Source organism: Balaenoptera borealis (genome assembly GCF_965194805.1).
Source record: "Balaenoptera borealis genome assembly, chromosome: 11".
Classification (NCBI taxonomy): Eukaryota; Metazoa; Chordata; class Mammalia; order Artiodactyla; family Balaenopteridae; genus Balaenoptera; species Balaenoptera borealis.
This window is the reverse complement of record NC_138868.1, coordinates 103,533,401-103,548,997: the sequence shown is the minus strand read 5'-3', so window position 1 is coordinate 103,548,997 and position 15,597 is coordinate 103,533,401. Positions and strand designations below refer to the sequence as shown.

At 36.9% G+C, this 15,597-nt stretch overlaps 1 protein-coding gene across 6 annotated transcripts in view; it reads right to left on the bottom strand.

The window, feature by feature from the left end:
* CCDC15 (coiled-coil domain containing 15) overlaps nt 1–15,597 on the bottom strand; it is a 53,857-nt gene that overhangs the window by 32,606 nt on the left and 5,654 nt on the right. For all 6 annotated transcript variants that reach the window (XM_082341005.1, XM_082341007.1, XM_082341006.1 and 3 more), the window contains exons 3-9: nt 14,763–14,912; nt 14,030–14,221; nt 8,249–8,362; nt 3,855–3,977; nt 3,058–3,597; nt 2,359–2,481; nt 1,997–2,119 (exon numbers count right to left, since the gene is read on the bottom strand). In XM_082341005.1, the coding sequence (XP_082197131.1) occupies nt 1,997–2,119; nt 2,359–2,481; nt 3,058–3,597; nt 3,855–3,977; nt 8,249–8,362; nt 14,030–14,221; nt 14,763–14,912 (1,365 nt within the window). The remainder of the gene's footprint in view (nt 1–1,996; nt 2,120–2,358; nt 2,482–3,057; nt 3,598–3,854; nt 3,978–8,248; nt 8,363–14,029; nt 14,222–14,762; nt 14,913–15,597) is intronic.

Genomic DNA, 15,597 nt, shown 5'->3' with positions numbered 1-15,597 from the left:
TATCACCCAGCACCGACAATTAGCAACATCATGTTTTTTGTTTTTGTTTTTTCTTTTAATTTTTATTGGAGTATGGTTGATTTTACAATGTTGTATTAGTTTCAGGTGCACAGCAAAGTGAGTCAGTTATACATACATCCACTCTTTTTTAGATTCTTTTCCCATATAGGCCATTACAGAGTATTGAGTAGAGTTCCCTGTGCTATACAGTAGGTCCTTATTAGTTATCTATTTTATATATAGTAGTGTGTATATGTCAATCCCAATCTCCCAATTTGTCCCTCCCAGCAACATCATGTTTTTTCATCCATCTCTTCTCCCACTCTTTTTCCTGGAGTATTTTAAAGCAAATCCCAGATTATTCTGGCATTTTTTTTCTTTTTCATTTTTTGCATGGGGCAACTCTTTATTCAACAACACATTTGGAAGAAGATAAGGCAACAAGGCAATATTTTTATAATGTTGCTAGCATTTTCTCAGGTAAAGCCAGGAAAAAAGCTTGTGTCATTTCCCAAAGTACTCCTACTCGATGTCCCCAATAACTCCATGAAGAAACACTAGAAGTGGTGAAGTCTAGGAAGTTTTGAGTGGCAAACAGCTTGTTTTTTCCTTCATCATAATTGGTTTGCAAATTGGATGTCTGGCTTTGGTGTACTGCTTCAGATGGCCAAGAGCAGAATTCCTTCAGTATGTATAAGACTAAAGGTCAAAAGCCAAATTTGCTGAAGGACTTGAGTTCAAGAAGAACAATTTACGGATAACCAATCAATGTTATATAAAACCTATCTCTTATTTAACCCAAATGACAGAGGTATGCTTTCTCACCTGGACTCTTTAGATCTGGCACACTCTGAAATAAATGAAGACATCATACTCTTAGCCTAACTCTAGAAGCTTTAATTCTATGTAGTCTACATACTAGCTAGCTTGGCAAGCTCCAGCCCAAATCTTAAGTAATTTCATCTGTTACTCTTTTAGAAAGTAGACAGTGCTCTCACTGTATTCTGCTCTACCTGCTCTCTAGGGGAGGCTTGGTCTTGCATTTTAGGTTTAACATACTGATGACACCCAAGAGTCAATTCATCTCTCACTCTCTCTTCTCTCATAAAAGATGACAGTTGCTTCAGAAACATGTTCAAAAGAAACAACAAAAACAGAAAACAAGTCGTCTAACCAGGGCAACAGGCTAATCTTAATACTCTAGGCTTCAGTGAGAACTCCAGGGAAATGGTACCAGATGAGGATATTCTGATACATTTTGGCTTGAACGAGGATGTTATACTTTTACCCCAACTCTATAGATCTTCATTTTTTTTTTTTTTAAATTAAACCTTTCTTACAACACTTCTTAATTTTATTTATTTATTTATTTTTGCCGTGTTGGGTCTTCGTTTCTGTGCAAGGGCTTTCTCTAGTTGCGGCAAGCGGGGGCCACTCTTCATTGCGGTGCGCGGGCCTCTTACTATCGCGGCCTCTCTTGCTGTGGAGCACAGGCTCCAGATGCGCAGGCTCAGCAGTGGTGGCTCACGGGCCCAGTTGCTCCGTGGCATGTGGGATCCTCCCAGACCAGGGCTCGAACCCGTGTCCCCTGCACTGGCAGGCAGACTCTCAACCGCTGCGCCACCAGGGAAGCCCCTAGATCTTAATTTTTAATCCCCAAACACGTACAGAATAGTCTGACAAACCATCCCCCCCAAATTTTAAGTAATTCAGTATCTGCTAATTCTTCCTATAATATTCACGTAAGGGCAGTATGCTTGTGGTAATAAAGTGGGCTTCAGCAAAAGTTATAGCATAATCTTAGTAAATTAAAATAGTCTGATTCCACAATAAGAATATGAATGTGACTTATCATCCTTCTGAATGACAGAACTGATTTGACTGATACAGTTCACTGAACAAGGACCTGATTCTATATTTGACATTACCAGTTGTTGAAAATGTATAAAATCCAGTTACTTTATTTCTTATCTATCTCTTTCTGATTGTGCTCTACCTGATCTCTGATGAAGGCCTGGTCCTGAAGTTTAGGAGGCAGATACTGATAACCTGCCAGAGGAAAGTCTTCTCTCCCTTTCTCATTTGTCATATCACAATATGACTCCTTGAAGCGTACCTTCTAAAAGAGAAAAAAACATAAAGTGTAAATTGTTCAGTGGGAGTAACGTGATAGCAATAATATTCTAGGCTTTATTGGGAGCCTTACGGTAATTTTTTCAACTCCAGATAATGTGAAACATTATGGAATACAATAGAAAACCATACTTTTTGAAATCTAGCTAAGAACAATCTTGGAAAGTTCCAAACTAAACCCAAACAATGCAGTTCCTGATGGTCTCTCTCCTTTTTCTGCTCTACCTTGCTGTTGATGAAGGCCTGATCTTGATGCCTGTGTAGAAGATCCTGATGGACATCCAGAGGAAACACCTCTCCCCCACTCCTACCTATCAAAATTGATGCTGGCGGCTTCAAATTTGCTTTCTAAAAAAGAACAAATATAAAATAGCAATTGTTCAGTTAAGAAAGACAGGTTAATCAATAATACTTTAGGTTGCACTGAGAATTCAGGAGTTAACTGAGGTCAGAATATAATTGAACATCTTATAGAATTAACAAATTATACTCTATTCCCCATAAACCCAGCCACAACCCTAAGTAATTTACTTCCTGTTGATCCCTTTCTTCTTCCTCTTGGTCTAACTGATCCCTGGTGGAGGGCTGACCTTGGAACCTGGGTAAAAAATACTGTTGGACACTTGTGGGCCACTCTTTTTTCCCATCTTTCAGCTCTCAAAACAAATGACGGCTGCAAGAAATACTTTCCCTAATGAAGAAAATTTTTTAAAAAGCAAATTGTTCAGACAGGAGTAATATGCTGCTGATAATACTTTAACACTTAATAAGAACCCTGGACATTTATTTGATAAATCAATCAGTAAACTATTTTGTTCCAACTATGGCTCTCCAAATCAGCTGCAATATAGTCCTTGCAAATCTCACTACAAGCCTTAAAGAGCTTATTTCTTTTTGTTATATCTCCTTTCCACTCTATTTTACCTGATCTCTGGGTAGAAAATCCTGGTCCTGGCATTTGGGTTGAACATTCTGGTCTTTGGGAAGAACATGCTGGTCTGTGGGTAGAAAAGCCTGGTTTTGGAGTAGAAAATCTTGGCCTTCCAAAACAATATTCCCATCTTCTAGTTCAACACTCTGATCTTTCAGCGTAACACTCTGAGTTTTGGTCTTAACAGCCTGGGCTTTGGGCTCAACAGCTTGGCCTTCCAAAACAATATTCCCATCTTCTAGTTCAACACTCTGATCTTTCAGCGTAACACTCTGAGTTTTGGTCTTAACAGCCTGGGCTTTGGGCTCAACAGCTCGGCCTTCCAGCTCGATATCCTGGGCACCGAGCCTCAGCTCAACGCTCTGGGCTTCCAGCTCAACACTGCAGACACCTGTCACATCACCCTGGGTTTGCAGCAGGTCACCTTGGGCTTCCGGAAGATAATCCTGGGCTTCTGGCAGAACATCCTGATGTAACTGCTTTACCTCTTCCTCTTCCATCACAGCAAATAATGGATTTTTGAATTGTACTTTCTAAAAGTGAACATAAACATCAAATATAGAATGCCAAGCATCAGCAACACTGGGTTTTCTGCAAGATTCCTAAAATAATCTTAAAAGGATACAGTAGTCAAACAAATTACTAAAATAAAATGCAAAATTACGGTCTTTGCTCAACTCAATAGAACCTAAATCTACAGTCCCAAACCAGTACAAGAATACTGGCATCTCTAGTCCAAATCATAATTACTTTAATTTCTATTACACTATCTCTTTTCACTCTGCTTTACCTGAACTGTGCTGAAAGGTATATCCTTGTCTTCAAAAAGAAGATCCTGCTGGTCCCCCCAAGACAAATTCTTTTTCCCTTTCTTATCTATCATAATAGATGAAGATTGCTCAGTGTCAGGTTCCTAAAGAACACACAAACAAAAATGGAAAAGAAAAAAAAAAACAACCAAATGTATCTGTTACAGGTAGAAACAAGAATGCATGCAAAAGAATTAAGTTAGAACTCTTCCTCACACCATATATAAAAACTAACTCAAAATGGATTATAGACCTAAATATGAGAGACAAAATTATAAAATTCTTAGAAGAAGACATAGGATTAAGCAATGGCTTAATAGATACTGCACCAAAGGCACAAGCAGCAAAAGAAAAATAGATAAATTAGACTATACCAAAACTAAAACTTCTGTGCTGCAAATGATAGCATTAAGAAAGTGAAATGACAACCCAGAGAATGGGAGAAAATACTTGCAATCAAGTATCTGATAAGGGACTTTTATTCAGTATAAAGAATTCTTATAACTTGATAATAAAAAGACAACTCAATTTAAAAATGGCACTACATTTGAATACAGATTCTCTCCACGAGAGATATATAAATGGGCAATAAGCACATGAAAAGATACTCAAGATGATTAGTCATCAGGAAAATACAAATCAAAAGTATGGAGAGAGACCACTTCACACCCACTAAGGTGGCTATAAAAAAGATGGGCAATAACAAGTTTTGAAGACGATGTGGAGAAATTGGAACCCTCATACATTGCTGATGGAAAACACCTTGGCAGGGGCTTCCCTGGTGGCGCAGTGGATAAGAATCTGCCTGCCAATGCAGGGGACAGAGGTTCGATCCCTGGTCTGGGAAGATCCCACATGCCGTGGAGCAACTAAGCCCGTGCACCACAACTACTGAGCCTGTGCTCTAGAGCCCGCGAGTCACAACTACTGAAGCCCGCATGCCTAGAGCCCGTGCTCCGCAACAAGAGAAGCCACCGCAATGAGAAGTCTGCACACCGCATCAAAGAGTAGCCCCCGCTCGCCGCAACTAGAGAAAAGCCCACGCACAGCGATGAAGATCCAACACAGCCAAAAATAAATTTTAAAATTAATTAATTTTTTTAAAATTAAAAAAAAAAAACACCTTGGCAGTTCCTCAAAATATTAAAGAGTTAACATGACCCAGAAATTCCACAACCAGAGAAATGAATGTCCATACAAAAACATGTAAAAACTGCTTATAGCACAATTATTCATAAAAGCTAAGAAATGGAAACAACACAAATGTCTATCAACTGATGAACAGATATACCAAGTGTGACATACTGATGTACTTATACATGCTACAATGTGGATGAACTTTGAATACATTATGCAAAGTGAAAGAAGCCAGTCACAAAAGACCCCATATTATATTATTCCATTTATATGAAATGCCCAGAATAAGCAAATCTACAGAGACAGAAAGTAGTTTAGTGGTTGCTTAGTACTGGGGGTAGGGACAGGGAGGGACTGGGGAGTGACAGTTAACAGGTACAGGGTTTCTTTCAGGGGTGAAGAAAATCTTCTAAATTAGATTGTGGTGACAGTTGCACAACCCTGTGAATATACCAAAAACCTCTGAACTGTACACTTTAAGTGGGTGAATTGTGTGGTATGTGAATTATAGCTTAATAAAACTGTTAGAAAAAAACAACTATTGGGCATTATAATCTTAATACTTAAACCCATCCTTAATTAGCTGTGGATAGCTCTAACAAGGCATCTTTTTTCCTCTACTCTTTACATTTCCCTACCTGATCTTCCATACATTTCTGGTAATCTACAAGAGTTAAAAGACCTTGATGGACCTCAAAGGGCATTTCTCCTCTTATCCCTACATTTATCCTAGTGAATGATGGTTTCCTACAAAGTGCTTTCTGAAAAAAAAGAAAAATTAATACAAATATAAATGGTCTAGAGAAAGCAATATGCTCATGACACTAAGCTGAGTTTTTGTGAAAGATCTGGAGCAATCCTAGCAGGTTATGGTAGTCTAATACAGAATAGTGAGTTCTATTTCAAGTATACAAACAAGTCACTTACATATCAAACACATGGAAGTGAAATTCCTGGTAGGAGAATTTTTTTTTTTAACATCTTTATTGGAGTATAATTGCTTTACATTGTTCTGTTAGTTTCTGCTGTATAACAAAGTGAATCAGCTATACATATACATATATCCCCGTATCCACTCCCTCTAGTGTCTCCCTCCCTCCCTCCCTATCCCACCCCTCTAGGTGGTCACAAAGCACGGAGCTGATCTTGGTAGGAGAATATTTTAACTTTATAAATGATAATTTGCCCCTATCCTAGCCAGTAACAATTTCAGAAGGCTTATAATTTTGTCTTGGTGATCTAACAGTGGGCAAGGCAAATATATCTCTTCTATGTTTATCTCTAAATCTGGAACAACAATAACAACCAGAGAGATTCTAATGTCAGTCAAAATAAGTCTAACAAGAAAACAAAACCAGAGTTCAGCTGGGTTATAGATTGTTCTCCTTTCTGACTGGCAGCTTCCTCCTTCACACAACTGAATGGGTAGAAAACTGCTCAGATTTGAGGGGAAGACTACATACTTGATAAGAAAAATTTCACTAATTTCTTAGATCATTCTCAATTATATGGAGTAGATTTGTTTGTGATGTTTTACCTGAAAAACACACATGCATTCTTTGGAAGCAAGCAGCTAGCCTGAATTCACCATCAACATCATAATGAATTACACTTAAATGGCACCTTTGATGTATCAAACTGGTTTACACAAGGATGTTATCTCAGACTTAATCCTCCTCCCTTCTACTGGAGAATTATTTCAGTCAGGCCTAGGAACAGTACTCTTTCTGGGAAAAACATCAGTTGAAAGATTTGAACATGCTCCACACAATGTGAAGTATCAGTCTCTAGGCTCTGATAACCCTTTTTTTTTTTTCTGGTTTAAATAAAATGTGTCCAATCATCTCCTTTGAGCAGTACCGGGAAGTCAGTCTTATGGACCAAACTATAGTACTGCCAAATCCGTGGTAGAGGTATGAAAATTGTCAAGAAACTAAGTCAAGAATTTAGTTTCAAAAGAGTCTTAAGTCACAACAAGGCAATCCTAGAAAAAGTTAACCATACTTAATGCATCTAAGATGGAATGCCATATGTAGGCACACCCATGCCCACTTGTTTTTTATATTTAACTATAAATTTCTTAATTATCGCTGAAGAGGAAGGTATTAGAGCTTAGTATTCTACCAACTGCAAACATATAAGAGACAAATGTCTTTGATGGTTGCACAGAGATACTGAAGGAAAAAATACCAAAATAAAATATAAACATATATGTAACCTAGGAAAATGTAAAAAAATACCAGTTAGGAAGCAAAACTGAGAAAGAACTAAGCAAGAGACAGAGTTCATAATGGTACCAAAAAAAAAGAGTAAAAAAAGACTAATTAATGATCCATTTTACTGATGCTGCCTATCAAAACTTGAAATTAATGCTAAAATTAAGTAAACACAGGAAAACACATGGGTTTAACATCCAAATTTGTGAACATGGAAATAAGGAGGCACCAAAACAATGTAATTTTACAAGCACAGCTTTAAATATTCTTTTAAGTCTAACTCCATATTTAGGTTCCAATTATTCACTCTAAACTTATTCTATATTTTGAATCAAAAGAATTTCTTTCTTTTTAAAAAATAATGGTATTGACTTTTTCCTGATTAAAAAATAAAATATATACATTATGGAAAATTTCTACAGTAAAGAAAACCAAGAGAAAAAAATAAAAATCACCTATAATAACACTATCCAGAAATAATCAGTATTAACCTCTTGGTCCATTTCTTTCCAGGCCTTTGTCTGTGCTCATAGCATTCTCTCCCCATCTCGATATTTTGCTTTATTTTTTTCATAGCACTTATCATTTGAAATTATATTTTGTATTTATGTGCTTATTTATTATATGCTTCCCTACTAACACAGGAGCTCCTTGTCTACCTTTTCACCACTGTTAAGTCCTGCTTCTAGAACAATGCCTGGCAATGGTAGACATTCCATAAATATTTATGGAATGAATTTTTTTAATTGAACTTATATTGTATCTAATTTTATATCCTACTTTTTCCACTTAACTTTATATCACAGACACTTTCCCTAGTCTTCAGATATCCTTTGAAAGCATGATATTTTTGATAATAGCTATAAACGAATATATCATAACTTTTAAACTGCTCCCTACTATTGGATAATTAAGGTTATTTCCAATTATTTTTCAGGTCTAAATAATGTAGAGATGTAAATTAATCTTTATCTTATTTTTTATCTGTATTTTTCGAACCAGCTCATTAGAATTTAATTTACCTCTTGGGTGGGAAAGTTTTTCTTTCGATCATCTGGAAACACCGATGCATTTTTTTTATTCACAGTCTTAAATGATGCCAGCCGTTGACGTGCTTCTTTCATGGTTTGACTAAGCTGCCAAAGAAAGGGGAAAAAAAGAAAACAAAAACAGGCTAAAGTCTTAATACCAAATTCACTAAGTGTTCCAACAGGAAAACAGGCCCCTATTATTAAAAAAAATGCCAGACCTAAGACAAGAGGATTACTTGGAAAGGAGATTTTCTGATCTGCTGATAAGTGTATTTACAACATTATTTTCATTATCTTAAGAGACTGTATTTCATGACTTGATTTAAGTGCTGTTACTCAAATCATTTTTTAATAATGTATGCTTTATATTAAGTACGTACACAAAAATATTAGAACCTAAAAGTCTGAATTTGGAAATTATTGAGCAGATACATTCCTTACCTTCTATCCATCTTCTTAATAAAGAGTTATTTCTTCAACTGGTCCTTGCATGCCTGATCACTTTTATCACTCCTTGTAAGAAGACTCTATTCCTAGTCCCCCTAAAATCCTTTTTTCCTATTTACATGAGTCTCTTCTTCACCCATAACATTTGAAAACTATAGTTATTTAGTCTTTTCTCAAATGTCTCTTCTTCCAGGAAGCCTTCCTAAGTTAATTAAGAGTATAAATTCAAACCTGTCAACAGAACCAATTTGTCTCAGGTACTCTAGGTAACAATTGATAATAAATATTAATATTAAATATGTTAATTTTGTGTTCATTCCTTATCTCTACCTACCAATTTCAGTAAGTATCTATTTTGATTTCTTTTTCAGAGAAGCACACAGTCTAATTTACATTTCACATATCTGCACAGAATGTTCCTTTAAGGAAAATACAGAAAAGCACATTCCCTATACTACTCAGTGAAATTATGGCGAAGCCAGGACCAGTTCTAACCCATCCAGTGAAAGTTTAATGACATCATTTCTCCCTGAAAGGGAAATAATGACTATGATTTACAGATAGAAATAACAAATACTTTATGATATTTACTAATAGTGACATAGAGATAAAAACACTCTCTTGCTAACAGCCCGGTTTCCTTACAGCATTATCACCTCTGTTTTGTCCTCGTTTCTAGAAGGTCTATACCTCTAGCCAGAGAAATCAGCTTGAAACATTACTCTTTATTCTACTAAGAGGAGGACTTCCAAATTTGGTTAGTGCAGAGGGCTAAAGCGGTCAAGATAGAGTTAATCACAACGCAAAAAGAGATAGTATATCTGCAGTTGAAGTTATGAAAAAATACAGAGCCATGAACATGCTTACTTTTACTCCTTGCCAAGTGTGGTAGACATTATTGCCCTGCACAAAGTGACCAAGGATGCAAAATACTTGCTGTAACAGATTTAAAATAAGAGTACATAATCTTCATTTTCCATCAAGTCCAAACCTCTATTAGTCGCAGATTGATTTTAGTCCCTTAAGCAGGATATTTCAACTGGTCCGGCAGTTGGACTAAACATTACGTTCAGTTTTTCTGTCTTTACCAAAACCCTTCATCAAATCAACCAAAAGATCCTTTCAATAACCTGCTATGAGGACTGTAGTAGGCTGAATAATGGCCACCCAAAGATATCAGGGCTTAATCCCTGAAATGTTACTTTATAAGGAGAAAGGGCCTTTGCACGTGTGATTAAGGATCTTGAGATGAGGAGATAATCCTGGATTATCCAGACAGGCACTAAATGCCATCACAAGTGTTTTTATAAGAGAGGTAGAGGAAGATCAGACATACGGAAGAAGTGATGTGAAGATGGAGGCAGAGATGGGTCTGATGTGGTCACAAGCAAAGGAATGCCAGCAGACACCAAAAGCTTCAAGAGTCAAGGAACAAATTCTCCCTAGAATCTGCAGACACCTGGATTTTGACTTAGTGAAACTGATTTTGGACTTCTGGCCTCCACAACTGTGAGAGAATAAGTTTCTGTCATTTTAAGCCACTGAGTTTGGGGTAATTCGTTACAGCAGCCACAGGAAACTAATACAAAGACCAAAGTTAATGTTAATAAGCACTAAACAAAACACAGAAGACAAGGGGATGGTAAAAATCAAATTATGTAAAATGAACAGGCAGAGAAGTACGTTCCTCTTATTGTAAGATAATGGTGATCACTACATATATTGGTGAGTATGTGTGTGTATATATATGCATTTGTATGTGTATATATATACATATATATTTACATATGTGAGTTTAAACACATATATGTGTTGTGTTTGTAACTACTCAAAACATAAAATTTGACCAAAAGTCTTGTCTGTTCTTTTTCTTTTTGGGGGGCCGCGCCACGCGGCTTGTGGGATAGTTCCCCGACCAGGGATTGAACCCAGGGCCACAGCAGTGAAAGCACCAAGTCCTAACCACTGGACTGCCAGGGAACTCCCCCAAAAGTCTTTTCTGTCCTAGAAGCTTAGACACAATTTTCATTCCTTTGTAGCTGTTGTTATCAACAAAGACTGGCACTGAATCGCTAACCAAGACTTAAAAATTCCCTGATGGAAATAAATTATTATATAATTACATAGAAAACCCAGCTATCAATAAGCAAAGGTAGTTCTGACCAATAAAATGTACTATATAAACAAATTTTGAGATTTAAATAAACAAATTTTGAGACTTAAATCTTAAAATCTAAAGCAAACACTGATCATATATTAAAATGTAAAGCTTCAAACAAATATGTAGGATGAAATTTGACAAATATAGATATCTACTGTGACATTGTTCCCCACTCATTGTTCATATTTTCTTCAGTTCTTTTTTTTTTTTTTTTTTAAACTTTGGGTTTATTTATTTATTTATTTTTATGGCCGTGTTGGGTCTTCGTTTCTGTGTGAGGGCTTTCTCTAGTTGCGGCAAGTGGGGGCCATTCTTCATCGCGGTGCGCGGGCCTCTCACTATCGCGGCCTCTCTTGCTGCGGAGCACAGGCTCCAGACACGCAGGCTCAGTAATTGTGGCTCACGGGCCCAGTTGCTTCGCGGCATGTGGGATCTTCCCAGACCAGGGCTCAAACCCATATCCTCTGCATTGGCAGGCAGATTCTCAACCACTGCGCCACCAGGGAAGCCCCAGTTCTTTTTAATTTATTCAGACAATTAGGAATTTATATGGAACTATATAAATGAAACAATGTAGTAATAACATGTAGGTCATGGGAAAAGACTATAGATGAGATCTAACATTTATAGAATTTCACCTATTGCACTGCCATGGAGGCCTAATACCAATGTATTTAAATGTATGTTAATGCCATAAAAATCTACCCAAAGTTGAATTCTATCCAAGTACAATATAGTTTATTTGCAAAAGATAACATATTGAGTTTTCAGTGTGTTAGACTTTCCTACAGCCACAAAAATACCATACACCTAAAAATTCACATGAGGCCCTTAGCATAGACTATGAACCCCAATGTAGTGCATCAATTTACCTTTAAGTAGGCATACCAAACTAGAGGTTGGCCAGTAACCTAGACCTAATGCAAAAAGGCAGGATGGGCCAATAAAGATTCCTTACCTTACATAATGAACAAGGAAGTGTTCAGAGAAAAAGTCAGAGACAGGAGCTGGACCTAAAAGATCCTAAGATGGAGAGAAGAGGCTAAAGGAGCCTCAGGTATGCCAAAGTTTTGGAGCTGTGATGATGAAAATACCAGTTAGTAGTAGAAAAATAAGTAAAGAAGAGAGAACACATGTAGAGACAGGATGACCAACTCTCCGTTTGCCTGAAACTGTCCCAAAGGAGTTAGCGCTTAACTCTGTCTCATTGTCTAGTTCTTAGCGACATCTAGTGGATAGAAACTGCAACAAAAACAGTAAGATTAAAAAAAATTGAGCATCTATTGTCATGGTGTTGTATGGGCAAAAGTTTACAGGCTTAAAGTAGTTTAAGTCACTGAACATTCCTCAGTAGTGCATCTTCTTTTAAGAAAAAAACAGGGTTGGGAATTCCCTGGCGGTCCAGTGGTTAGGACTCCGCGCTTGTACGGCTGGGGGCACGTGTTCGATCCCTGGTTGGGGAACTAAGATCCCACATGCCACAAGGCACAGCCAAAAAAAAAGGAAAAGAAAAAAATGGTATAAAAACTTTTCAGATTTGGGGAACATTTAAGGCTTTTCATAACCTGATTTTTCCTACCCGTCTAACCTCATTTTCTGTTGCTTTACCCTGTACACTATCAATTAGAAAGGTTCCATCACTTATTAGCAAATATATTGGGTTGGCCAGAAAGTTTGTTCGGGTTTTTGTACGCTGTTACAGAAAAACCTGAACGAACTTTCTGGCCAACCCAATACTAAGCTCATTACATATTCTAGACTTTTTACTATTCCTCCTATCTCAAAATTCTTTTGAATTTACCAATTAAATTCAGTTTACCAATTCAAAATACACAGCTCAAATCCACCTCTTCCAGGAATTCTTCCCAAACTATTTCCTTGGAATTAAAAAATTTTTGAATTTGCACTGTACAAATTTATCAACAATGCAGCAATTATCTCCATATTATTATCTAATAGATTGGGGGTCTACCAGCTTTGTATCTCTACTTGGAAATATAAACCCATGAAAGGTCCTATTTCACATATTAGTATCCCTACAATGTTTAACAAACACAGTATATTCAAATATCTGTGGACTGATGTGTCCTATTCATGTATCAAACAGATGAAGTAAAATCCTCACTACAATGGAATTTATAGCTACCAGTAGCATGAAAGCAAGGACTGTTATTCTGTCTCAGTCAATGTTCTATCCTTTGCAATTTCTGCAGTGCCTGGCTCAATAAATATTTGCTCAGTAAACTGTTCATAATCTTAAAAACACAAATGGTTATAAAAATGATCACTACAAACCAAATAATGACAAGAAAAAGTCATAGTTTGGGCAGAGAGAAAAATCTTTTTAATAAGTATTTCAACATAACACGTGCTTATAAAGCTTTCCCTATTTATACTAACAGCATAATCCGATTTGCTTCATACTTATGACGAAGTATGTCAGCAATCACACAACTTTTATTTTCACATAATCATAATTTTCCACATTTTTGTTCTCCTCTCACTAACCCTAGGATTACATTTTAGAATGATAAGATGAAGGATTATTCCCACAGAAGAGTTGAAGAACATGATCAACCGGACAAAAGCCTGGGTATATTATGCAGGGTGGAGGGGGGTACTGATTAGATGGCATCAAGTGATTTGAGTGGATGAATCTACTCATGGTGGTTAATTTTTAAATATTCGTTATATAAAGTGAGTCACTAAAAAGTTACATTAAAAAATTCTGAATATGTTAATTTAGAGTTTACTATATTATTACTTGACTTATAGATCAATTTATTGTGATAATCAGATTGAGGGACAGAAAAAAGAAACAAAAATAATCTTTTGTCCATATGCCACAAACTGAGAGTAACTTACCCATAACACAATTTCAGTATAACTGAAAAATCTACATTCTTTGACCTAAAGCTCTTTCTAATAAGTTTTGAACTCTAACACTCTGGCACCTTTCTTTAGATGATTCTTAAGTGTCTGACCAATAAATATAAATTTAAAATATATATAAAAATAAACATCATCCCATTATTCCCCACTTTACAAAGGTAAATAAAAAGAGGAGGTGATAAAAAGCGAAGTTGAATGCGACACCTCCTAATCTCTACATCATAGCCTAAAAAAAAACCCAGAGACATAAAATAAAATGAATATGTACTTACAGCCTGGGCTTGTTGTTGGAATAGTTCATTCTGATTCTCTCTATCTTCTATTCCATCCTCAAGCTTCTGGGAAGGAGGTAACCTAGCACTTCCAATAGCAGCATTCAAATGGTTTGGAAAAACACTCGTTCTTTTAAGAGTTAAGTATGCTGGATCGGAAGAGTGCATGGCTAGAGAGCCTTCTTTTTCTGCCTACACAAAGGAAGAAAGAGTGAGCTTCCCCCAGTCCAGTGCAATCAAATAATGTCTACCAGCAGCCCAAAAGCTTTAAAACTGGGGTTGGGGGGAAGGAGGGGAAGACTTTAGCTGGCAAAAAAACTAACATTTATCAGGCGCCTACTATGTGCTAATATTTTACATTATCTAATTCTCAAAACAACACTGGGAAACAAGTATCATATCCCCATTTCACACATAAAGAAACTATAGTCGAGAGAATTTAAGTAATTAGCCCAAGGTCACAAAGCTAGTAGGCAGCAAAGCCAGAATTCAAACCCCAACCCCAAACTCTGACATTGTTTATAACTATTTGGCGAAAGCAAAAGAGGGAGTCAGAACAACACAGGAAACAGAAACAACAGTTTCTCTGTATACAATCCACTGCCCTCACTAGTAAATCAGATTATGCGAAGCCTGGAATCAAAAGAAAGTGATTCTGTCATTGCCTAATAGCATTTCTCATAACAAACACACTTCCCATTCAATCTTTACTCAGGCTCACTTTTGAACTTACGGCTTCATAAGACCTCTGAAGTTGTTGCTTTTTTCTCAGCCTAATTTGCTGATTTACTCGGCGTTTGACTTGTCTCTGAAAACGCTTCAGAGCTTCTTGTTTCTTTCTTAGCTGTTCCTTTAGCTCTTCTTCAATCAAATATGCTGAAGTCTTTAAAGATGAAAAATAGAAAATAAACTTACATGTCCCATTCGTTTTGCCCATTAGGACTCTGTTGTAAACACAAAGCAGTCAGAATACAGCCCTGAAAAAATAATTCAGTTCTACAACCCAAAATTCCCCATACAGTAAAGAAATCACAGGAGTTCAGAGCTGATAATCTAGACGTAGCTAGTGAGTACCAAGAACTTAAACCAAATCACAAACCAAAAATTGGAATCTGTGAGCACTCAAATCAAATCTTAATTTTTCATTGTACTGAGAACTAAAAGTATCTTCATTAATTCTTTTTTTTTTTTTTTTTTTTAATTTTTTTTTTTTTTTTTTTTTTATTTATTTATTATTTATGGCTGTGTTGGGTCTTCGTTTCTGTGCGAGGGCTTTCTCTAGTTGTGGCAAGTGGGGGCCACTCTTCATCGCGGTGCGCGGGCCTCTCATTATCGCGGCCTCTCCTGCTGCGGAGCACAGGCTCCAGAAGCGCAGGCTCAGTAATTGTGGCTCACGGGCCTAGTTGCTCCGCGGCATGTGGGATCTTCCCAGACCAGGGCTCGAACCCGTGTCCCCTGCATTGGCAGGCAGATTCCCAACCACTGCGCCACCAGGGAAGCCCTTCATTAATTCTTAATGAACCAATTCAAACCTATATTATGTTACATTCTCTAAAATGAGTAAAATA